The sequence below is a fragment of the Macrosteles quadrilineatus genome, unplaced genomic scaffold, assembly GCF_028750875.1.
Source record: "Macrosteles quadrilineatus isolate MER2022 unplaced genomic scaffold, UCM_ALF_1.0 Scaffold_4__1_contigs__length_99947679, whole genome shotgun sequence".
NCBI lineage: Eukaryota > Metazoa > Arthropoda > Insecta > Hemiptera > Cicadellidae > Macrosteles > Macrosteles quadrilineatus.
In genome coordinates this window covers 34,928,872-34,955,422 of record NW_026542597.1, presented here as the reverse complement: position 1 = coordinate 34,955,422, position 26,551 = coordinate 34,928,872, and the positions used below count along the sequence as shown (strand labels likewise).

The 26,551-nt window shown below is 36.1% G+C and overlaps 1 protein-coding gene across 1 annotated transcript; it reads right to left on the bottom strand.

Moving 5' to 3' along the window:
• Positions 1-1,459: 1,459 nt before the first annotated feature.
• LOC128992675 (parafibromin) lies at positions 1,460-24,661 on the bottom strand. The gene is made up of 10 exons (XM_054416374.1): positions 24,439-24,661; positions 15,789-15,894; positions 13,889-14,154; positions 13,104-13,317; positions 12,233-12,413; positions 10,778-10,914; positions 10,432-10,556; positions 9,059-9,288; positions 8,558-8,699; positions 1,460-1,622 (listed from the first exon to the last, which is right to left on the bottom strand). The coding sequence occupies exons 1-10, from the start codon at positions 24,567-24,569 to the stop codon at positions 1,586-1,588; spliced, it is 1,569 nt and encodes a 522-aa protein (XP_054272349.1). The 5' UTR covers positions 24,570-24,661; the 3' UTR covers positions 1,460-1,585.
• Positions 24,662-26,551: the final 1,890 nt, after the last annotated feature.

Below are 26,551 nucleotides of genomic sequence, written 5' to 3'. Positions count from 1 at the left end.
TTATTGAAATATGTACCATAAAATGACGTAACGTTTATCTTATTCAGTTGGTGTTTATATTTTATACGGGTTTTTTGTATCTTATGACTGAAATTATGTCCTTAACCAAAACATAAAAGTAAGTATTTGGGTTATACTGATGAAAAACAGATAAGAAAGAAAACAAACATATTTTTTAAATCTTTTATGTCAAACTGTAAACAATATTACATTGCTAAAAAAAAACTAAATATATGTATAATAATGAATAAAAACATGACCATTGTTGCTGTGCTCGGTCTCTGACATTGACAGGAGGGTAGGTTGAAAGTCAGGGTCGATGTCCATTTCGTCGTCCCTGTCTGACTCATCACTGTCTTTAGCACTACCTCCCAAAAAACCATCACTCAGATCTCCAAAATCTAGTTCACTTGACATTGGTAAACCCAAAAAACGTTTGATATCTTTATCACCAAGATTGTCACTCATATTGGACAAAAGCCACAATGCACTATGAAAAACAACACAAAAACTAGGCTATAAATAGCTAAAAAGTACAACACAAGAAGAAGTAAACATAACACAGTCGAGTAATAAGCAGGTGTTGTTGTCTTCACACGCCAAAATGCCGCTAATGCCAACCGAACAAAATTAAATACATCCCAAATGGTCGAATTTCAGTGTCACCCCGATCGGGGTGACAGCGATTTTTTCCAGCAAAGTTTGACTGAAAACAATCACTGTCACCCCGATCGGGGTGACACTTTTTCCGCCATTTTCTTTTAGGTATTTGGACAGATAACATTATAACTAACCTAGATAAGTATAAATAACATCATATAACTAAAATATTACGTGAGCATATAGTTGGCAATGCAACAATCCCCCCCAAAAATAGCCTTGGCAGCTAACGTGTTAAAAAACAGCAGCCTTTCAAAGATTCAATATTGCAGATTCAAGAAATCTAATCTTTGGAGAGCTGTCATTTTTGACTTAGTTGACCGTTTGAGTTAAAATTTGCGGCATTGTATTCTACTAGAAAGACCTTTAAATAGATGTACTTGCATATCAACCTAAGATTTTCTTCTGACTCCTAGCCGGCCGTCCCCCTGAGGAGGTCACATTAAATCGTTTAATGTGTTAAAAATGATTTTAATGCCCAGTAACTGTTTATCAAGTTTTGAAGCTCTATATTTATTACGTTTTAAATTATTTAACTGTCCCGGGACTTTTGCCACCTGTAAATGGTGTACAAATTTCAAAATTTAACACAAATCTGACTGCAAGACCTAGAATGTAGTGATACCAAAAGAAATAAATTGCCTGTTGTATCCTCACATAAACAGTAAACTGAAAAACTACAAAGTTCTCTACATTAAAAATTAAGTTATAATGGGATTAGAATAAAACTCAATTTAAAAACAACTGCTTTAATGACTAAATTAATTTCTAAAAAACATTAATACTTTTTATTTTGCTATTTAGTATTTACATAGACAAGAAAATAGGTAATATATAAACAGGAAGCTTACTAAGCTTAGTGTATATCTAAAATCAATAGAAATAATTCCTTGAGGTGTATATACAGAGGCACACGACTAGAGCTTCAAAACCGAAGATGTGGTTTGTTTTTGATGAGATGTCTGCAACAGAAAAAAATTATTTTATAGAAACACACTTTTATTAACTCTATGACAATGTCAAGCTAAATTTAATCCTTAGGAGTAGAGATGGACGGGATTTTTATTTCCATTCCGGTTTTTGGGACAGGACGGAATTTTTTCCTGTGCATAAAAACTTGAGAATTGCAGTTACAAAAAAAATCAATTTTTACCATTTGTGACACTTATCTAAAAAATCAAAAAATAGGTAACAATTTACAGGTTACTTGTGACTCGCTTTTATTTCCAATCCGGTTTTTGGGACAGGACGGGATTTTTTCCTGTGCATAAAAACTTGAGAATTGCAGTTACAAAAAAAATCAATTTTTACCATTTGTGACACTTATCTAAAAAAACAAAAAATAGGTAACAATTTACTTGTGACTCGCGGTCACGGTGCAGTCGTCAAAATGACCTGCGGTCACAGCGGGATTGTCCAAATGACTCTGCGTCACGGCGTGATCGTCGTTGTATGACTCCACAGTCACAAACATCTCTCGCGATAGCGTTGTCATCGTCACTCGCGAACGGCAAAATCACTGACAATAGGATCAAATCCCGTCCCGAAAAATTCCCGAATTAAATGTAAACCCGTACCGAAAATCGGGAATATTTTTTTCCTAAAAATTTCCCGAAATTTTGGGACTCCTCCATCCCTACTTAGGAGGTTTATTTATTGTTCAACAGAAACAAATTTACATTTAATATTAGTGTATTGTATTTACTGAATATTATATTTTACATTTTAACAAGTATTATAATTTAATTCAAAGTACAGATCTTTCAGCAAGAACAGCTAGAATCATCCACAAAAGATTAAGTATGGCTAAAAACCACTTTATAAAAGTAAAGAGCCATACTATAGTCTTAGCATTTTGCGAGTGTCCCTGGATGCCAGGTCAGTATGGTCAGTTCCGTTCTCACGCACGCACACTCACCCTGAGAGGATTAGGACCGATCCTAGCCACCCTAGACCGGCCGTACTTTCCCTTCATTAGTTCTTTTATACATCACTTATAATCAAAATGTAACTTTCTAAAAATGTAATTTTATTTAATAGAAACTGTTGTTAATACATTTAAATTCCCCTGAAAATTACAATAAAAATGATACCAAACAATCCATGATTTGCATAAATATTCCTTCAAATAACATAACTGCAATATATTTCAGGTTTTATAAAGGCGCATTGTGTTTGGTATCAATGTTCTCGTCTTGATGAGCAGAATTGATCACTGCTAACTATTTTAAGTTTGATATTTAAGTTAACAAATTATACATTTAATTAAGGAATTGCCACTTGTGACTAATTAATGGAGCGCGGGACAGAAAACTACAGAATGTGGCCGGTCCTAATCCACTGTCCTTGTGTGTGTGAGGACTGAACGTGTGTGCGTGAGCCTACCTGGCGTTCAGGGACACTCCCGAATTGCTCTAGGTATAGTACCCTAATTCTTTGAGTAGAGTTCACTTTTTTTTGTTATATTTTTAGGAAAAAGCATTTAGCTTGGATTAAATAAATATATAGGATGCAGAGGACACAGCTAACTCACCTGATGAAAGGTTGCAGACGAGTCAAAGAACACATAAAATCACACACATAATAATACTTAATATTTCGCCTCTTTCAGAGGCTTCTTCAGAAGTAGGCCTAGATGGTAGTTACAAGAACAACAGTTTAAAATAGGATGACAGTTTGAATTCAAAATGTCTGACAGGTTGTCCAACTGACACTACACAAAGCACTAAATACAGGCACATTGCAATATTGTATTTACATATAATATGTATATTGAAAAGCAAATTAGTTTTGTCCATGGAAATAAATACTTAAGAGTTAGCTGTGAGGGTGAGGATATAGGATATTATCTAATGTTGAGGTTAGGTGGAGTTCTGGAGTTTGTCACAAACTGGTAAGCTAATTCCCATCTTCTGAGCATTGAACTATTGCATTGGTTCTTTGGCAATGATTTTAGAGCTTTTATGGTGAAACAGTCATCAAATAGAAGTTGGTGGGATAAGGCATGTTATGCAACTGGTTTTTCTTTGCTAGTTTTAACATCATGTCGATGGCCGTTCATGCGTTTTCGAAGAGTCTCAGTTGTTAGGCCTAGGTACTGGGCTGGACAATGTGAACATTGAAGCTGGTAGATAAGGTTCTCTGAGCTGCAGGTATGATGGCCTTGGATTCTGTAATTTTTATTATGGTATGTGCTGGTAAAAGTTTCTGTAGGATGGTGTATCTGGCAAGATTTACATCGGTTTTCATTGCATGGGTATGAGCCCGGTCTTGGTTTCTCAGATGGTATTTTTGATGGATTTGGGAGTTTTGGGTGGACTAGCATATTCCTCAAATTTGGGGGTTGCCTATAGACTATGGAAGGGGCTCTTGAAAGGAGGTTTTTGGTTTGGCTGGAGGACTCTAGGATTTTGAAACCTGTTTTGAGGAGGTTGTTTAGTTGTTGCAGGCCAGGGTGGTAAGTGGTTATCAAATTTACTTGAAGATGGTTGGTATTTTTCTTTGTAGTAGGACGTGGGTTCTGAGCTGCTTGGATCTGAGATTTTACGAGAGTGCCAGGATAGCCTCGGTTTTCGAAGGCTTTTTGAAGTTGGGTTTGGTATTGTGTACGGTCTTTCGGTTCTGAAATTAGGCGATTTCCCCTTAGGGCAAGACTGTAAGGAAGTGATCTCTTGGTGTTATTCGGATGACAACTAGAAAAATGGAGGTATTGTTGGTGGTTGGTCGGTTTTATGTGGATAGATGTGGTGAGGTTATTGTTCCTTAGATGAATTGTAAGGTCTAAAAAGTTGATGGAAGTCTCAGAGAAATCCCAGGTGAAATTTAGCGGTCCAAAACTGTTGAGGTCTTCCAGGAACTTCCGTAGTGATTCTTCCTCGTGGGTCCAAATTATGAAAATGTCGTCAATGTATCTAAACCAGCAAATGGGGAGGTGTTCACGGCTAGACAAAAACTTTTCTTCATAATTCCCCATGTAGAGATTAGCATAAGATGGGGCCATTCTTGTACCCATGGCAGTGCCCTTGATCTGTAGGAAGTGTTTGTCTTGAAATTGGAAATAGTTCTTTTCCAGAATGAATTTTATCAGTTGAGTTATAAACGAAGTGGTGGGTAGGGATCCTTTGGGTCTGTTTTGAAGGTAGTTTTCTGTTGCTGTTAGGCCGTGGACATGAGGTATGTTTGTGCAGAGTGAGGTGACATCAATAGTGGCCATGAGAGTGTTAGCGGGGAGTGGTTGTTTGACATTGTTAAGTTTTTGCAGAAAATCATTGGAGTCCTTGATATATGAGGCCAAGTTTTGTACTAGCGGTTGTAGATAGGCGTCTACGTATGAAGAGATACGATCCGTTAAAGAACTGCAGCCTGATACTATGGGCCTTCCTGGCGGTGGTGTTATGCCTTTGTGGATTTTTGGTAATATGTAGATTTTTGGGCAGATGGGTTCTTCTGGTATTAACAGATTTGTTGTTTCTGGGGAGATATTGTTGGATTTGGAGTGTTTGTAATATGCTGGTTTAGCTACATTGACGACATTTTCATAATTTGGACCCACGGTGAAGAATCACTACGGAAGTTCCTGGAAGACCTCAACAGTTTTGGACCGCTAAATTTCACCTGGTATTTCTCTGAGACTTCCATCAACTTTTTAGACCTTACAATTCATCTAAGGAACAATAACCTCACCACATCTATCCACATAAAACCGACCAACCACCAACAATACCTCCATTTTTCTAGTTGTCATCCGAATAACACCAAGAGATCACTTCCTTACAGTCTTGCCCTAAGGGGAAATCGCCTAATTTCAGAACCGAAAGACCGTACACAATACCAAACCCAACTTCAAAAAGCCTTCGAAAACCGAGGCTATCCTGGCACTCTCGTAAAATCTCAGATCCAAGCAGCTCAGAACCCACGTCCTACTACAAAGAAAAATACCAACCATCTTCAAGTAAATTTGATAACCACTTACCACCCTGGCCTGCAACAACTAAACAACCTCCTCAAAACAGGTTTCAAAATCCTAGAGTCCTCCAGCCAAACCAAAAACCTCCTTTCAAGAGCCCCTTCCATAGTCTATAGGCAACCCCCAAATTTGAGGAATATGCTAGTCCACCCAAAACTCCCAAATCCATCAAAAATACCATCTGAGAAACCAAGACCGGGCTCATACCCATGCAATGAAAACCGATGTAAATCTTGCCAGATACACCATCCTACAGAAACTTTTACCAGCACATACCATAATAAAAATTACAGAATCCAATGCAATAGTTCAATGCTCAGAAGATGGGAATTAGCTTACCAGTTTGTGACAAACTCCAGAACCCCACCTAACCTCAACATTAGATAATATCCTATATCCTCACCCTCACAGCTAACTCTTAAGTATTTATTTCCATGGACATAACTAATTTGCTTTTCAATATACATATTATATGTAAATAAAATATTGCAATGTGCCTGTATTTAGTGCTTTGTGTAGTGTCAGTTGGACAACCTGTCAGACATTTTGAATTCAAACTGCCATCCTCTTTTAAACGGTTTGTTCTTGTAACTACCATCTAGGCCTACTTCTGAAGAAGCCTCTGAAAGAGGCGAAATATTAAGTATTATTATGTGTGTGATTTTATGTGTTCTTTGACTCGTCTGCAACCTTTCATCAGGTGAGTTAGCTGTGTCCTCTCCATCCTATATATTTTTTTTGTTATAGTAAGTTTATATTATTTGAGTGAGTAGTGCAGATATTTTCTATCATGATAAGTAAAAACAAGTTTTCAAAATGTTTTGGAATTTGAAATCTGTTTAGGTCCTCAGGAGGGAAACTAGCATAGTACCTAACACAAATATCTTTGTATGTTAACCCCAGATTACCAAGTCCTATAATATTTTACAATATTTGAAATATCTGCTACTAGTTAATCCATTCAAATTGTCAACTCAACTAGTTTCAGGCGGAACAATGGACGTTTCTTTTTTTCATATGAATAGCGTCACATTTAACAAGTAAAAATAAATATATATTTAAGACGACACGCTTTTTAGCGAATTTCCCATATAGGGAATAAGCTATTACCATAGTACTCATGGTACGACCTGGACCCGGGACCGATATATTTTTCGTTTTGAGGTCCCTAGAGGCCAAAAACACCATCAATTCAAATTCATATATACAGGGTGTCCATAAAAAATGTTTCAGGACTTTGGGAAATGAATCCCCATACTAAAAGGAAGAACAAAGTTTATGGGAAGGTATGTCCGAAAATGCATATTAACCCAGATATCCGCCATTTTGTTTTTTATACAAAAATATTTTTATCTGTGAAGTTTTTTATTCGACGATTATGAAATTTGGTATACATGTTAACATACACAAGACCTATAATAGAAAAAATAATAAAGTTGTTCCGATTGTAAATTTCAAAATGGCGGCCGTTTGAATTTTTCTAACTTAAATAACTCAAAAACGGCTAATTCTATGAAAAAATGTCAAGAATACTTTTTTTTAGCATTTTTAATTTCCTATCAGACGATACCAAGATCAAAAAGATCGAACAAAAGATAACTGAAATATAAAGTTTTTTGTGTAAAAATAAGGCAAAGTTAGTCGAGGAACCCTTAATTTTTGCCTTATTTTTACACAAAAAACGTTATATTTCAGTTATCTTTTGTTCGATCTTTTTGATCTTGGTATCGTTTCATAGGAAATTAAAAATGCTAAAAAAAAGTGTTCTTGACATTTTTTCATAGAATTAGCCGTTTTTGAGTTATTTAAGTTAGAAAAATTCAAACGGCTGCCATTTTGAAATTTACAATCGGAACAACTTTATTATTTTTTCTATCATAGGTCTTGTGTATGTTAACATGTATATCAAATTTCATAGTCGTCAAATAAAAAACTTCACAGATAAAAATATAATTGTATAAAAAACAAAATGGCGGATATCTGGGTTAATATGCATTTTCGGACATACCTTCCCATAAACTTTTTTCTTCCTTTTAGTATGGGGATTCATTTCCCAAAGTCCTGAAACGTTTTTTATGGACACCCTGTATATGTGTCCGTTAGCGCGATAGCTAGAGCAAAAATCATCCGATTTTGGTGAAATTTGGTACAAATGTGTACTGTTTTGTAGAGCTTAAAAAGAGAAATAATTTAGTATATTGAAGCGCTGTTATATGCCTGACGGTCACGGATAAAATTCAAAAATAGTGTTATTTAAAATTCCCATGTTATTCTTATGGAGAAAATGAAAACTGTTGCAGTTTTCTTGTTTATGGATATATGTTGATAAAATTTGGCAAATTTATTTATTTCATCCTATACTATTGACGTATGGTCAAAAAACACTTTTTACCTTCCCCGTAGCAGCAAACCTAAGCACTCGTTAAATCTAGTGTTATTTAAATTTGGAATAAATATGTCTTATTCATGGAAATATTTTAGTAATAATGTAATCAGACAAGTTGAAATTCGCTTAGTCTGCAGGTTTGCTGCGGCGGGGGTATAATGTATGTTTATTTTTAAGTAGAAAGAAAACATCCTTTGTACTGCCTGATGATGGCTCCATGTATGAGCTGAAACTAGTTGTGTTAGCAATTTGAATGGATTGTGTGATAGCTTAAACACGTTCCCTCCCAGTCGTCACACTCCTCTGCATGTCTGGTCCACCATACTTGGTACTGAGTGTCTCAACACAATCAGTATCACTGCCCCATCTTGTGCAGACAAGGCCATTCAAGCAGAACTTGGAAAAACACTCAGCATCTTTACGATCCCTCTGATTTTACACGTGTAAACCATACTCAAAACCAAGGTAACAAGGAGGAAGGAATGGAAATACATTGTTGCAAGAGGATCAGTTAGAACTTGGACTGGGCTTGTCTTGTCACTTACTTGTCCAGCCGCTCCCAAAACACCATGAGAGCCGCTCGGTCGAGATGCCGCTTGGTGCGAGACAGCTGTATGACAGACACAGCCCAACCTTCCACGTTCTTGTCCAGCTTCATCTCATCATACTTGAGGTGAAATCCACAGACTGTACAAACGACACAGTGGTGAGCACCTTAACATCTACACTTGCAGACATTTTTACAGGGTTGCCACGGTACCGTTTCTTTTGAGTTCTTTGACCTATAGAAAGTTTCCCTAGCTGATAAATGTGGTTCATTTTGACTTGTTAGGTGGATCAAATTATTAAAATTTAACTACGTAATAATGTGTCAATAGCATCCCCACAAGCATCCATTGTGACTGATGAAATTTTAAATCCGCCAGTGTGATTTACAGGTGCAACTAGGGGGTTGGCGCGGATGTATGAGTTTGAGCCATTTCCTTGAGAAAAAAAACAAACAAAGAATACACAAAACTGCCCGTGGCATGGATAAACACACTTACTTTTTGAGAAAATATCCACAGGGTTGCCATCCCATGGCCATCCCTTGAACTGCCAGGCAGGGCCCATCACAAACACAGCGACCACACGGTCCCAGTCACCCAGTGTCAACTTCTGTGGGTTGTCAATGACACGGTACGGAACTGTCAGTCCGCCATCCTTACGTCTCTGCAGTAGAATGTCATTGTCACGCTTTGCTCCTTGCAGTTTCTTTTCCTCAGTTGTTACAAATCTGTAATAAACTCTAATTAGAAAATGCCACACATGAAGTCAAATGTTGTAAAGGTAAGATCAACAAACTTACACTAAGTCTTGTATTTTTACCTTCAACATGGTCATTTAACTAAACACTTAATAATTTACTTGAATATAAAGTTCATAATAAAACTAGACCCACACACAATTCAATTTATTCTACTACTGCAATAAGGGCATGAACAGGTGTCCAAAAAAATCGGCTATCCAACAGGTTTTTATTAGATTTGGGCCGATAAACCAACCTTTATTCTTCTCAAAGCAGAATTTGAATAGCTGTTGATCTAGTCTACTGTTTTGCAGTTTACCAAAATTCATCAAAATCCTGATAACTGATTTATTTTACATTAAATCATACAAAGAGATAATCATTGATTGAAAACAAAAATCATACTATACCAAACATCTTAACATTATCCTTTATATGTAAAATTGGACAGCCTTTGACATCCTTAATTTTTTATTATAATGAAGATCTACTTACGCAGTTGTCATATAATTTACTTACAGGAATCGTAAAAAGTAGGGAAGGTCAAGTCTCAAAATTTCGGGAAATTTTAAGTCAATGCAATACCCGCAATAAAGGAACGCGTTGTAGTTGCATTTCCTTTGCGAAGGTGTTCTTATTTAATTAATTCTTTGCATGTACATATTACTTTAATTATTTTATCATTTGAGAAGTTTTACTAAGTGTAAGCGGTGTGAGGCATGTTTTACTACTATAAACAAAGCCAAAACAAGTAGGCTAACTATTTTATACAAATTATTATTGCTTTTATTTTAGGATATAAGCTTAACTTTATCCTAACTGATATCACCATGTTTCCTAATCGTTAGCACTTTTAATAAGTTAGGCGTAATAAATATACATTTTTTTATGATGAAGTTTTTTAATAAAAGATTTTCAATATTCTTGCCTATTATTATTATTTTAGTATTTAAACAGTCATCTAACAAAAGTACAAAATCATGTAAAAATGTTGAACGTGCATTTCCCATTATGTATGAGAAGGGAAATCCCGTCTCGAAATTTTATGAGAAATAAATAATCTTGTCTCAAACTAAAAATCCAATCTCGTCCATCCCTAGTAAAAAGCTATGTTAATCGTAAGTGTGTTACCTGAGGTCCTGCAGAATGTCTCTGGCATTATACATGGTGATGAGGGATGTGTTGGCTGCTGGGATGATGATGATCGGTGTCCGAGACACTCGCTTGTTGGCTGACGGAACCAATCCCATGCGAGCCTGTCAATAAGAGGTGAAATTAGGCAACTCTTGTTCCGAGAGAACCTAAATAATTCTTACTCTTGAGCAATATAATTCACAAGGTTTCTTCTTCTTGTTTACAAAGACAAATTTTCCATATTTCTGACATCCGATTATCAGTCTCATTGATTTTGGTCGTTCTGTCACTCAAAGACAAAATCTACAAGGTTTCATCACTGTTGAATGTAATTCTCATTTACCTGAGCCGTAGGTATGGGCTGAGGTGGGTGGGGGTTTTGTTGCGGAGGTAGTTTCTTGGGTTGGTTGCCTTCAGTCACTGATTTTAGCGTCATTCCATGGTATGTTCCCATAGTATCAATTTTAAAACCTTCCGTTTCTGTTGACAAACAAGAAACAATACTAATTAACTTGAATGATAGAAGAAATACTATTTTGACGAACTTAAGACTAAGTTAAGTGTGGAAGCAAGCTAAAAAACATGTGTTATGTTTAATTGATTAATCATATGTTTTGTCAATAAAGTTATTTTGAAATAACTGAGTTGCGTAACCTAAAGTAACTGTGGATAAGCCTCCAGTGTAGCCTTACCCACTGCAACAATAGCTTACAAATCTATACTTATTTAATACGCAAGCAGGTTTTTTGTGACAATTACTCCTCCGAAACTACTGAGCCGATTGACATGTTTTTGGTGCAGGAAACTTTATTTTTAGGAAAATAATTAGAGAGTGAGGCCCTGGGGCCCTTTTAAGTTTCGTATTTCTCCATAAGATTAACATGGGAAACAAACATTGTTATGAAACTCCAGCTGTTGTCAGAAATGCTGTTCTGCTATTTAATTTTACTAGTGCACAACTGTTGCTCGAATTCGAGCAATTGCAAAGTAATACAGGTGTTATTTCAAAACGAATAACAATCCGATTACTTAAAACAGTCAACTCAAAGATAAAGTGTAATCAATCACTTCTCTACAGTTATCGAAACTGAAAACTCACTCACTCTGAAAACGAACGCTCTTGTGTGTATCATGTGTTTACTATCTGAACAGCTGTAATTAATACAAATTATTCGTCTGTTTATGTAAACAAAATCTTTTCTTCATAAGAAATACATTGGGAATTTGATGGCCTGTGGGGCAAAGCCCGAGGACTTTTATTACATGAATTGGTGAAAGGGGGCGTCTACACAAAAAATACTTAGTTTTGACACATCCTTTGTAAAAATCTGTCCATTATTAACGGAGGAGTAGTGAACTCACCTTCACGTATTAATAAGGATTTGTTTACAAGGAGAATTGTTTCTTGGTGCCATGTGGTCAATGAATTATACTTTTGCATATATTTTAAATGCTATACACTATATAATTTTATAGTACCGGTACTATAATACATTAAGAGATCTTCATTTAAATAATCAATAAGCACGATTGAGCCTTTTCCTATATGTTTCCTGGTAAGTGTGTTGTAAATGTTTCTGTTAGTATATTATATTATCTTAAAGTAAAACTGAACTATTCTTTTCTGCATTCTCACTCCGTAGCGAAGCAAGGGCAGAGCAACTAGTTGGTACTAAATCAACAAACTCCATAGAATTGACTCAAAGTATTTCTTGCGAGACTACACAACTACAAATAGTGAGTCCAATCAATTCAAACATTGTGTAGCCTACTTATGCTGGAAAATAAATTAACAAACCTTCTTTCTGGCGAATGAAACGTTCCTGATCGTATCGGTTGTACACAATGGGTTGAGGAATGACGGGTTTGATGGGTGTGGCTCGAGGAGTCATGATAGGTGTAGCCGCGGGAGGTCGGTGTCTGCCTTCCTCACGCGCCTTTATCGACTGCAGGATCGCAAAAATGTTCTTTGCAAAAATCTAGAAAAAAGTTAATTCATGTGTTATAATGAATTAGGAATGTGTCAAAATCAAATTTCAAAACCGACCAAGACTTGGAAAAGCTTCAGTTTTGAGATTCGAAACTCAAATCTTTACACTCCTGACCATTTTTGGCATCATTGTATTGTTATTGTCTATAACAGAAAATGCACAGAAAGTCTTCTGCCAAGATCACACACCCTCTGCCATCAATATTGATGTAAATACTACTATCTTTCATTTACTTGCCTCTTTTTGCTCTCAAAATATTGGGCAATCTGTTTGATTAAGCAAATTTCCATTTGCCTGATTAGTTTTATACTAAAATATTTCTTTTAGCATGTCAGATTTATTCTCCATTTTAATGGCATTCGATTTGATAAGTAGCCTATTTATGTTTGCTGCTACTGGGAAGGGAAAACGTGTTTTTATCAAATATTAATAGCACAGGATGAAATAAATTTGCTAAATCTTTTCAAAATATATACTTGTTTTATATATTTTGAAAAGATCCCAATCTTGCTTGTTCACAAACTCATTCAAGTTTATGCCACCCTACACGTTCATGCCAAAATTACAAGTTTATCAAAATCGGACAAAAATTACTCGAGTTATCAGGTTTATGCACACATCTATACCTAATAAAAGACGAGGTGGTGTGTTTGTGTGTTAAAAGCAAACATTGTTTACCTTTCCTGTGCTCTGTAATATGGTCGTCCTAGTCCGCCATTGCCGTTCCCGAGAGATGATGTCTTTAGTTACGTCCACATCAAAGTCCAACATGACCCTGAGGTCTGATCCGATCCCGATGTCGTCATGGCCTTTGATTGTAGTTCTCTTCTTAGCCAACCGCTTGGCTTTGATTGCTGCGATTTTTTCGACTGACATTGCCTCGGAGAGAGATCTATAATCATGCATGTTAACTTTAAACTCTTTAATTTAAGAAATGAAAGGAGAGTTTCATAAATAAAGAGCACAACAACTCTTTATTTATGAAACTCTCCTTTAAGAGGCCTGAAAGCTCAAGCATGGAATATCAATCCAGGGACCAGACAGTCGAAGACACTAATAGATTCTTCAAAATTGACTAGAAAGGCATTTTGGGCCTACAAAGAGGAGATGTAACTTTAATGGTAGTGGTGGGGTTGTTGATCGACCTGTAGGGCTTAGTCAAACAGACCAATGCTGAATTTGTGCAACAGTAGTGGAACGGTGGAAGCTTCTGAACACTTGCTGCTGGACTCAGCCCAAGCGAGACTCATCAACAACCTCAAAGGATTTTAGAAAGGTGACATTCCTAGGAAAGGCAATATTGAGTCCACAGGGAATAAAAGAAATAGATGTCCCACCGTAGGGATTCACTAAGAACCTATTGATCAAATGATTTTTTATAAGCTACACAAGGGTATAAGGTTAAACTAGCCAAGGGTAGCTATACACCGACCCCCTCCAACAAAAACTCTCAACACACTTACTTGATGTTGTCTACAGTAACCGACGCCTCCTTCGGTGCGTCCAGACGAGCGGCCAGTTGCTGCTTGACTCGCTGCACATCCTGCATGTCTTCCAATCGAGGTTTCTTTGCCACGCTCTCGATGCTCTCATCTGGGGCTCGCTTCACCTGTGTGGGGATCTCCAATGGAGCGCTCTTGTCAATATTCGCCGATGTTGCTGTCTCCCCATTTAAATAGGCCAACAAGTCTTTACGATCAGGCCTGCGTACCACTGGTATGTTTTCAGCCTGGAATTTGTAAACATAAATATTATTAACAATACATTTTCTAGCCCTTAAGTGCCACATGTTAAAGTCATGCTTTCATACTCCTGTCTGTAGTCAAAATTTCAACAGCGAAATTATGACTAGTTTGGTTGAGATTGAACGTGCCACTTGATCAAAACCTGCAACTTAGCCAATGCATAAAAATAAATATTATAAATTTTTAACACAACGCAATACTTGTGACACAAAAGAAACAATCATACCAATCAATCCTGTTGACAGAAGTGGAAACAACGTTGAGCCACCTGTCAATGAAAAGTCAACATAAGGTGAGCCTATGTTGAGTTTTACAAGCTTTGATAATGTTGATAAAAGCAATTTTAAAAATTGTGTTCATTTACAACAAGAAAAGGGTCCCCAATTATGATATTACCTTATTATGAGCCACAAAAATAAACAAGACGATTAAAAAGAAAAATAATTGCTGCAGAAAATCTTACAAGAAAAGTAACATAAAATATTTGTATATTACAATAGGATAATTAATTATGTGATATTAAACTAAGTCAGCCAGATTTTTTTTTAATCGAATAACTCCTATTATAGGAGTATAATATGAATATAATATGAATTGCAGAGTCTTCAGATAATACTTTCCTATGGGATAGGTTATCTGCAGAACTGCCTGAATCATATTTTCTGTAACTTTAATATAGTTTTTTTTTTTTTATCATACAAAGAAGCAATAAATATCATTTGAAAAATTTACTATTGATGAGAGTCACGTCATATCGGTATTACACTAGCCTATATACAAAACCAGACATTTCACTCATTCTATTATGTGACATTCTCAGTACCTATGGCCTTGTCACTAAGAGAATGGGTGAATCGTGTGATCTAAATATAAAATCCAATGTATGTATGTTTGTTTGTTTGTTTGTCCTTTATGGACTCCGAAACCGCTCGACAGATTGTAATGAAACTTTCAGGCATTATTAAGCATTATTCAAGGATGGTTTTTGTGAAGTTTGGTGCAGATCCGTCAAAAGGGCTCCGCCCGAGTGGCTCTGGAGTTTCCCATGTTAACCTTATGAGTACTCATATTTAAATGGAATTAAAGAATCTTAACAGCTGGTTCAACTAAACAATTTGATTCTGTGATTTTCAATAGCATTAAAAAGTTAATATGTTAACCAACAGGGTGCAGCACTATTTTTTTTAAATTTATAATAACAGCTAATTTGCAACCAAAAGGTGAGTGAGCGTAGCGAACGATTTTCAACCAGGATGTGATTGAGCCATGTGAACGAGCTTATCTTGAAAATGAACGAGCATTTGACATAAAACCACATTAGGACAGGACGACGTCTGTTGGGCCAGCTATTTTCTATATGGTGTGGTGCGATTTGACATGGCTCTCACCGGGAAACCGAGAGTTCAATGATGACACCACTCAAGGCTACCAATGAAAATCTATTTTTAATTGAATACAAATTGATAAGGAAAAATATCCTTACAAGACATAATCTCTCTTTATACCTGTAGGCCTATTATTACGGCTGTAGAAAATGTATAACAATTTCAGTTCATCTTTCGATTCAGGAACTAAAAACTACATGACAGGTTTAGGCTGGAAAACACTGTTTACTTACAGCAGCCTGCCGCACATACACCGGATGAGAAAGGGTGACATTCTTGAGAAGAAACAATAGACACTCCAAAGTGTAGTATTCTTTTGAGGCTCCGTCTTTACCGGATCTAAAATTGAAAAATTATTTAAAACTTTTCCAGAGTTGTTTAGGAACTACTGCTAGAATGTAGGCATACTATGGTACATAACTTACCAATTCCAAGCAGTACACTAAATCAATTAACATGCCATCTAAAGTTTTAATTGCATTCTTTGAATGTCTGATAATTTGTAGCCATTATATATTTTAATCTTGTTAGGCCTAAATTAGTAGATACTTTGCACATTAAAGGATAAATTCATCTCAGAAAAGAACATTGTCAGGACATTGTATGCAACCACATCACCAATGTATTAATACATTGTTTCTAAATAATTCATATGTTTGCATTTATATACACGTACATATACATATATTTATCTATATATTTAATACGCTAGGCATATTTATGTCATAATTGTTTTGGAGCAGTGGTGCTACCGATCACCATGTCCAAGGTGTCGTTAGAAAGGTCTTAGCATGTAGTTTTGCCATCAACAAAAATAACTTATGAATTCCATCAGGGCTCTGCCCCAGTGGCCTTCAAAGTGCCCATGTTATTCTTTGGGAGAAAATGTTTGTTTACATTTGAACAGATGAATACTTTGAAATTTACACTAATATTTGAAACAGCTGGTTATACTAAAATAGGAGACATGTGCTATAAGGATTTATTAGAGTGGTTGAAAATATTGATGTTTCACTGTTTTGAACCAGTTTTTATTTGCGCGAAATCAAAACATAACGAAAAAAACTTTCGACATAATGGAGACTAGAAGTTGACCAGGACGGCCAATAGGAGGAGGCCGACGAACTTTAACTGGTAGACGCGAACTAAATACAAATAATACTATTGTTGTTGATAGCCGAATACCCAATACTATTGTCGTTGATAGCAAGCACCCTTCCGTGTTGGGTTTTAGTGTGCTCTCCAACAGCCGCCAAAAGATTTCACATTCAATTTAAATCGCTGCATAGGCTGTTGATTTTGGAAGACAAGGAGGCGGGCAGGACTACATCGGAAACAGAAGAGAGGAGATATTAGATGAGTGGCAAATGCGTTGGGAGCAGAGTGTTTGATGTTAACGTTTTAAGGTATACGTTCGGATATATACCTAACATCAGAAAGAGACTGGAATATGATTGGGAGATGGACCTTTATGAAACGCAGTTTGTCAGACTTTAGCCAGGGTTGGTGGCGGGAACGAGGAGATTGCTACAAATACAAACATTTACTGACTTGGTTGTAAGAAATATTTACTACAGTGGAGTCCCGATAATCCGAACTTCGGTAATCCGAAACCAAAAAATATATTTTTTTTTATAAAATAATTAAAATTTTAAAAATACTAAAATGTTTTTTGAAAATTTGTTGCAATTTTTTTGAACATTTTTTGAAATTTTTTAAAATTTTGTTTTATTAAACTTTTAACACAGTTAGCTGTACTCGTCAAAGTATTCTGTAGCGGCCGGGCGAGATAGACTTTTTTTGTAGAGTATTTTAGTAAATATTTCACCTTTTTTGTTATTTACATTTTTCATTTCGTTCCGGGTTCCAATCCCGCCAAATCACAAATGGATTATTAAGCGATAATGCTGTAGCCACTAGGTCTAGCCTTAAGTAATGTGAAAAACAATCGCGGGCTCGTGCCTGCGTCCTAAGACAAAAAAAAATTAAATAAAAAAAAAAAAACGTTTAATCCAAAATATTTGGTAATCCGAAATATTCGGTAATCCGAAATGGGCCCGGTCCCAACCATTTCGGACTAACAGGACTCTACTGTATTTGAATTTGGGTTGGCGTAAATATTACAATGGAAAAAAACGAGAGAGCCTGGATAATTTGATATACTAAAAAGAAAACTGAATTAACACTGTGCTGCATTTCTTAGTAGGCCTAATCATTGAAAGAGCCGATTTGCAAACTATGGAAACATAGGAAAGACATAGAACACCACCAAGAAGAAGAAATAGAAATACAGTTTTTTTTAGAATTTATACCTAACAGTTATTATGGACAACCTAATGCGGCTATGAGTAAGGCTATTTGTAGAAAACACTATTTACAAGAAATGTTTATTATATCAATCTGTTATGTACATCTTGAGTATTTCCATAATCTTTGAGTCAAATCTTTTAAGGTCATTAGAAATTATGACTGTTATTCTTTTTAAAATAACACCTGTAATACTTAGAAATTGCTCGAATTCGAGCAACAGGTACACTAGTTTATATATAACTAGCTGTCCCCGCGGGCTTTGCCCCGTTTTACTTCATAAGTGAGCTCGTTCGCATGGCTCAATCACGTCCTGGTTAAAGTTCGTTCGCTACGCTCGCTTGTGTCCTGTTTACTTTTTATCCCCCAGTCAATCTTAAAATAACACGTTTTAATTCCTTAGATTTGTGGATAAACATTGACTTTGCTTTGAGTTTGCATTTAATGTTTAACAGATGGTTTATTTAATCCTACTAATATTATAAATGAGAAAGTTTGGATGCATGTATGTATGTTTGTGACAAGTAAACGCGAAAAATAATGGTCGGATTGGCCTGAAATTTGGTGTGATGATAGCTCACATTCATATAGACGCATTGATATAGCTCATATAGACACACTCTTATCGCAAAAGTCCTTTCGGGCTCCGCCTAAGTGGCTCTGGAGTTTCCAATGTTAACCTTATGAGTAATCATATTTAAAAGGAAAAAAATATTTTGTCAGCTGTTTCAAATACACAAGTTGGTTCTATGAAATTAATCAAAATATTGATGTCGGTTCAAAAAAAGCAGACGACTGGGCTCTACAAAACACTCTGCGTTCTTTTAACTTATTCTGTTCCAACTTTGAGCCAACAAGGGGTGTGAGGTGCCTCGACAACATTGCACTTAACTTTCAGAGGAGCGACTTCGCTGTCTGCGTTGGAAACTTTGCCTTGTCAGACCATTTAGCAGTTTGCCTTAAGGTGGAAATTCTACAACTTGTAAAACCTACGACGGAATACCAAGTAAAGAGGAATTATAGTCCTGTTAACCAAGCAAAATTTATCTCTACTGTCGGTAATATTGACTGGCCAGGTCTGGTATCAGATGGCAGGCATATCAGCAACAATCTTTTTACCATCCTGTTTGATCAGCTCCAATCAACTATCAATGATTGTTTCCCTCTCAAGAAAATCTTACCAAATTATCAGAGTAAAAAACCTAGACGAAAAAATCGTTGGTTTACAGCAGAGCTTCAAGTCCAGCGTGACTTAGTCCTAACAGCTTTTGATGCCTATAAAACATCTGACTCGCAGATTGATAGGGAAACCTATGTGACCCTAAAAAGGACTTATAAAAAATCTCTTGCAACAGCCAAGCTCAACGCCAATGTAATAGAAATCGAATCTGCAACCAACAAATGCAAAGCTGCCTGGTCCATCATCCGTGGTAATATGGAGAAGCCAAACACCAACCCCCTACGATACATATCTCCACAAGACTTCAGTGATTTCTTCGTGTCATCTGTGGAGCAGACAGCGGCACTGGTGACACCTTCGATTGCTGCATCCACTTCACTACTTGAGAATACACCAGCTTCTCCATCATCCTTCAAGTTCAGTGCAGTGTCTTGTGAGGAAGTATATAGTGTTGTGCATAATATGAAATCCTCTTTCAGCACAGATGCATATGGTATGTCCTCTAACCTTCTAAAGCTTATTATAGTGTATATCTTGTTGCCACTCACTGCAAGTATTAACTGCTGCTTGCTCTCTGGCTTTTTCCCCAAAAAACTGAAGTTTTCAAAAGTTGTTCCAATTTATAAAAAGGGTCCGAGGGAGAATCCTAGTAGTTACCGGCCCATTTCGTTAGTTCCTGTGATTGGCAAAGTGTTCGAAACCATAATAAAATCACAATTAATGAAATTTTTTGAATACCATGGCCTAATATCTGATTGGCAATTTGGGTTTCGAACGGGTAGATGTGCCACGGATGCGGTAAGGCGCTTGGTGCAGCATGTGCTAAATTCTTATGAAAACGCCTCTCTTACCCAGGCAACTCTAGTTGACCTGAGTAAAGCGTTTGATTGTGTTCCCCATGGTTTACTTTTGAATAAACTTGAGTACTACGGTATCCGTGGCACAGAACTCAATCTTTTTAAGTCTTACTTATCAGACCGCAGGCAGCAGGCTGATGTTGCGGGTATATTGTCAGATGAGAGTGAGGTTTTTTGCGGAGTGCCCCAGGGCTCGGTGTTAGGCCCTGTTCTTTTCCTTATAATGATTAATGATTTGGATAAATGTATGTCCTGTACTTCTGTGATTTATGCGGATGACTCCACTTTCTTAAATAGTCAAGGTACCTTTAGTGAACTCATGGTGCTGTCCAAACTTTCCCTCAATGAAGCTAGGAACTGGTTCAGTGTCAATGGGTTTTTTATGAATCCTGAAAAGACTCAAACTATTGTTTTTAGGTTAGGTCGCACACCTGAGGAAGAAAAGAATTTTTCGTCAAGTGTAAATTTATTAGGCATAGATTTGGATAGTGATTTAAGCTGGTCAACCCATTTATATAACTTAAGTAAGAAATTGTCAAGAGTTTTATTTTTAATTAGACGTCCAAGAGATTTTGTTCCTCCTTTGTATGTTAGATCTGCGTATTTTGCTTTTTTTCAAAGTCTGTTAAAGTATGGTCTGTTACTGTGGGGTAACTCCACCCACATTCTAATAATTTTAAAGCTTCAAAAAAAGGCTGTAAGACTGTTGACCAATTCAGGGTTGAGGGACCATTGTAAACCTCTTTTTAAAGCAACAGGTATCCTGACAACTGTAAATTTGTATATATTAGAGTGTGTTATTTTTGTAAAACAAAATTCACATTTCTTTAGCTCAAGAAATAATTTTCACTCATATTACACAAGGGGAAGATCTGCTTTGGATAGGCCCTACACCAGACTAACAACAGTACAGCAAAGTTTTGCTAGTATATCAGTAAAAATAGTAAATTGTTTTGCAAGTGAAATACTTGACATTCCTTGTACTCGGCTAAAACAAAAGTTGATGGTTTGGCTTGCTGACCACCCTTTTTACAGTTTAGATGAATTTTTTGCAGAATACAATTGTAATGGTAAAATTGTTATCTAGTTCTTACTTAGTCCCTAGTCAACTGTTACCTAGTCTTTCAAACACTTGTTTAAGTAGGTAGGTACCTCACTTTTGTTTCATATATATAGTTCTGTGTTTTTCAAATGATTTTAGCTTTATTTTCTTGTTGTCTTTGTTATATTTAAGTTTAGTGAAGATTCCATGTTATAGACCATGTTATACTATCTAGAATCTATGGCCCTTTTTTTGTTAACGAGGTCTATTGTAACATATGTTATTTAATGACCAATAAAGATTTCTGATTTATGATTTATGATATGATATTGAATAGCATTAACAAGTTACTAAGGTTTACCATCAGGATGTAACTATTTAATACAACAAATAGTAAAGATCAAAATTTTTCTATTTTGTGTCCTCTTCCCGTTGCAAAGCACGGGTACAATAGCTAGTTTATCTATATATTAAATTCAATCTATGTTTGTTGTGCGTTTGTCATGGTATTTGTAACAATCATGTACAGTAGTTAATAATACAAATATATAAAGTGAATTTCTCAGTGAAGATACGGTATATCCTATTTGTAAAACTTCCCAATATGTTATGTTTACTCCCCATGAGAACCAAGAATAAGTTATTGAAAAGAAAAGAGTTTGTATTTGTTGTGGCTTATTGTCAACCATTAACTCCATCTATATATATAATAAAGGAGGTATGTATTTATTTATGTATGTATGTAATAACATATGTATGTAACCTATTGACTCCAAAAGCCAAGTTAGTGTTAAGTTTGGTATGTTTATAATCATCAGTATTATAATCAATGAAAGTGGTGGTAATTCTTTAATATTGTTATCCTTTGTTCTATACCTACACAATGTAACATAAATCGTTAAAAATAATTGTGCGTCCTATCTCAGATATACAAATGCCTCACAATTTGTCATAAGACGATCACATTACTGTTACTAAAAGAAGGAATGCCAATAATACTACTGTGAAACTTAGGTCCACCCAAGCTGTGCAGCAGAACCAGACTGACTATAAAAAACATCTAAGGAACAATCATAAGTGATAAGTTTGAAGTAGAAATAGTTCCAAGAATACCAACGATATCATCTAGTCAAAAGTAGTCAAAAAGGCAGACACCAACCAGTACAATAGATATAACAGAATGCAATAAGAAATCGTTAAAAGAGTTACTGTAATATTAAGATTTATACAATTATTCGTAATGGAACGTTATATTGCTAAATATGACATTATACCTATACAGAAGAACATAAGAAAATAAGATCCTTATATATAATTCTGTAAAACAAAATTTTTCCAGGAAATTGTGGACGTCCAGAAAATATGAGTAGGCTAATAAATGTAATTTTCATGTTCTATTTTAAACTTTTGATTAAGAATTAACTTATAGACAACTATGGAGGATCAATAGTAAACACTCCATTGTAAATAGATACAACAATAAAAATTCAGGTGTATGATAAACATTTAAAACACCTTCGTACACTCTGTATATTAGAAGGTTGCCAAATGTGATAAAAACTGTTAATTTATAAGATTTCCAACCGTATGATACACTATTGAGCTTTAAGTCTGCTTATGTAGGCCTACGCTTTACTACTTTACTGCTTATGTACGCGGATATTTGAACGCCTTCAATTTGAGGGACGCAATAGTTTTACTGTTGGACCAAACAAACTCATATTAAAGTGTTGGACCAAACGATTTTGGACCAAACAAACGAGTTTTTAACTGTTGGACCAAACGATTTTGGACCATTTAAAGATGATCCAGATTATATTATATTTTAGTTTGGTAACTACACTCCTAGCCTATATATACCACCTAACATAAGATAACATAACATAACTTAACCTAACCTAACATAACTTAACCTAACCTAACCCGACCTAACCCATGCTTAGGTTAGCAATATGCTGAAAATGACGGATTTCTTGTTAAACCACGGTTAGGTTAGGTTAGGTTGTGTTAGGTTAGGATTATACTATATTTGGGAAAAGTGTTTAAAATGTCCTAAAGTAGGCCTAAATAGTAAAACACATTTAAAAAAGTAGGATAAAAACACAGATTTTTAGAACTTTTTGGCGTTTTTCAAACGTGATTTTGAGGGTGAAATAGGCGTTTTTCCCCAAAAGTGCCAAATGTAAAGTGATCAAAATAATAGGCCAAATAATGAGATCCATTTTTTTTTCAAAATTTGTTAGAAGCCCCTAAAGTAGGCCTATGTAAACAAATACCAAATACACAGATGTAGAAAATTTGGGAAATTTTCTAGTTGGAAGGGGTGTGTGTCACGTTCACATGGACTTGTAAACATTTCAAGCACTAAGCTTAAGGTTGGTCGCCCTAGCTTGAACATAACGGCTGTTGAGCTAGCCAACAGTAGGCTTGAAGCAAACCCAAGCCTGCAATGGTTAGATATTGCATAACTTACTCACTACAGTTCGGACGAAAGAAGAACAAGAAAGCCAATTACATTCAAAGGTATTTATTGTACTTGATAATTCTAAGATAATACTTAGGCCTAAGTTATGGTGTTTTACAAACTTGGTCAAATCATTGAGTCAACTAAAGTTTGAATGGTTGAGTAAGTACTTGCTTAGTAATACTCTGGTTATCAGTAACTCAATCGTTTGTTTGCGGTTGGGTAGAGTTTTATTACACCTTTATACCTTTATACCATACATCCATCGCTGACCAGTAATGACTGGATAGATTTCATCAACAAAAAAAAAGTTTAAAGTGTTAATAGCCTACCGTACTTTAGAATTTTTATTCCTCGTTGGAAACTCTGAAGATCTCCCATCAACGAGGTGGCCCCCTTTCCATCTATAGTTACCAACAACCTTCAAGAACACTCTACTTTGGTAAGACCAATTTACCCAACCCGGCCCATCCTGAGTCAGCCGGAGCAACATAGCCAGGGGGAAAGGTTACAATACCATATGAGTAGTACAATGGCTGGAAGTACGCCAAATTTACGTATTGATAAACTTATCCTTAGTGTCACACTGTATGACAATAGGTAGGCCTACCTTAAGTTACTGAATGACAATTCCCATGAAACTATCAGTAGGCCTAGGCCTGTTATTGCAAATTTACGTATTGATACCCTGTGTCATACTGTATGACGATACCTTTCAACGGATGATTGTTATTAGGGTAAGTTCAGTATTACCGTTATTAGTCTCCTTTTCTTAGCACTTTCGAGCTGTTTCTGATAAGCACAGATGGCACTTGCTGCATAATTACCTAGCCTTGTTCTAAGTCGACACTGGGCAGTGGGCATGGCATTTAGAGTGCTGCTGGGAAATGACAAGCAGTAACAAGTAAAAACCATGTCCTTTAGTCTAAGGGAAAAAGTATCTAGGTGCACATGACTTAGGGGAAAACAGTAACCTAGGCCTAGGTTTAAGCTTGTATTTAGAACTAGCACTATGATCTATCGATTTACTTACCCCCACATGAGATAGTTTGTTTTAACATTTTTGGGCCAAGAAAACTCTCCGAAAATAATCTGATTTTCCCTTTCGATAATTTCTTTCTTGTTAACATTGTATTGACGCAACAAACTTAAAGGATCTGCCATATTGACACAATCTCACTCTCAACCTCACGATTCACGATGAGGAAAACGAACGGATCGTCGGATCCTAGTCCAAGTCCAGTATCCACTCCACACTCCACTCAATCAAAAACGATGAATTCCGCTAAAAAAAAACAAACCGACCCAAGAGCCCAAGAATTTTTGACAGTTTTCTTCCTCTTGTCACGGCAAGAGCACGGCAAGGGCAAGAGCAAGAGACCGGCCAACGAAACTTTCCCCATAGAGTTAAGAATTTCCTTTATCTCAACGTGACCATGGATTAAGAATACCCCCACCACAGCAAACCTGCAGACTAAGTGAATTTCCATTTGCCTGAATTGATTTTCTGTATTTAATTCACATTAGGTTTTATGACTACTAGGCTTACTGCTACAGGGAGGGTAAAAAAGGGAGTTTCTTAGTAAAAAATAGTAATTTAGTATAAAATAAATAAATCTACCAAGTTTGATCAAAATATATCCATAAACAAGCAAACTACAACATTTATTTTACAACATTCTCCATAAGAATAACATGGGAAATTTGAAAATACATTTTTGTTAATTTTCTCCGTAACCAAAAATTGTACAAAAACACTTTGATATACTAAATTATTTGTTTTTTAAGCTTTTTAACAAGGAGAGAAATTGGGAAATTTCATGTTTAGAGGGTCAAAAATTAGAAAAACCAATTTTTACCCCATAAACCCCCCGTAAAACCCTGTTCCCATGGTCCGATCATGCTGGTTCGCAAACTCATTCAAGTTTATCCCACCTTACACCTTCAAACCAAATTGCATTAAAATCGGACAAAAATTACTCAAGTTATCGAGTTCACGGACACACACATATATATATATAAATCTATATATATATATAAATTTTAACGAATGGACACTCTGGGGACATCAAAATGAAAAAGTAAATCGGTCCCAGGCCCAAGTCTTACCATGCCACCTACGGCAAAAGCTACTTCCCTATAGGGAAATTCGCTAATACTAGACAATAATAAAGCTAAGCATGCACATTTTAACAGTACATTATCATTATCACTGGGAATCAGACTGGGACGGGTGGCGTCGTCCTGTAATCCAGCCAGCTACTAGGAGGTCACGAATTGTGGATATTTATAGGCATGCACTGTGGATGCGATACTCCCTGGTGGGGATCCGTTAATTTACATAACGGTAAATTAATTAACTGAACAAAATTCAGATTAATCTTATTTGCGATCCTATTCAACCTAGTGTGACCGAATCCATTTTTGATGTCTTCAAGAATGAAAGATCAGAACTAGGAGTAGTTAAGGCGTTTTGGAACTAGGTCTAGAATATCAGTTCCAGACCAATAATAAAAAAATTATCTTAACTGATATTATGAATATGTTTACCTAAGAAAACTGTTTATAAAATAACTTAATCATTTTTGGTACTTAAAAAATAGATTTTAAGTGCGTTACCGTAGCCATCTCGAAATCCCCCTCACCCCTCCACGTAACAATGCATGACGCTAAGCCGAACCCCTCCCCCCGGCCATTATCCTCACGTTTAACTCGTTTATTGAACCAAGTGTTGATAATATGTAGTATTGATGATAATACGTAATATGTAGACGACCCCTTAGTTAGACTGGGACGGGTTGCGTCGTCCTGCAATCCAGCTACTAGGAGGTTCCGAATTGTGGATATTTATAGGCATGCACTGTGGATGCGATACTCCCTGGTGGGGATTAACGCCCGCACGAGTGAGTAATACGACTATCCACAGTACTATCCTGATAATTAGACCAATTCGTATATACCAAGGCAAAAATGTGGTTTGGATGTCGGTCTCTTAGGTTGCCATTAGCTGTATGGGCTATTAATTGAAATGTGATTGAAAGCTGTGTCTAAGGAATGTCGGCCTTAGTCACTAACAAGACTACAAGATCGCGCCACTTACACTCATCTCCATTCATACTTGGCTTAATACCTACTTTGTATGGTCA

Bases quoted from the DNA above. Each gene is read 5' to 3' on its own strand.
- LOC128992675 (XM_054416374.1), bottom strand. From the start codon at position 24,569: ATGGCAGATCCTTTAAGTTTGTTGCGTCAATACAATGTTAACAAGAAA. The intron at 13,318-13,888 runs GTAAGTGTGTTG...GCATGATTATAG, and splicing joins GTTACTGTAGACAACATCAA to ATCTCTCTCCGAGGCAATGT. The intron at 8,700-9,058 runs GTAAGTGTGTTT...TCGTTTGTACAG, and splicing joins TGTGGATATTTTCTCAAAAA to TCTGTGGATTTCACCTCAAG.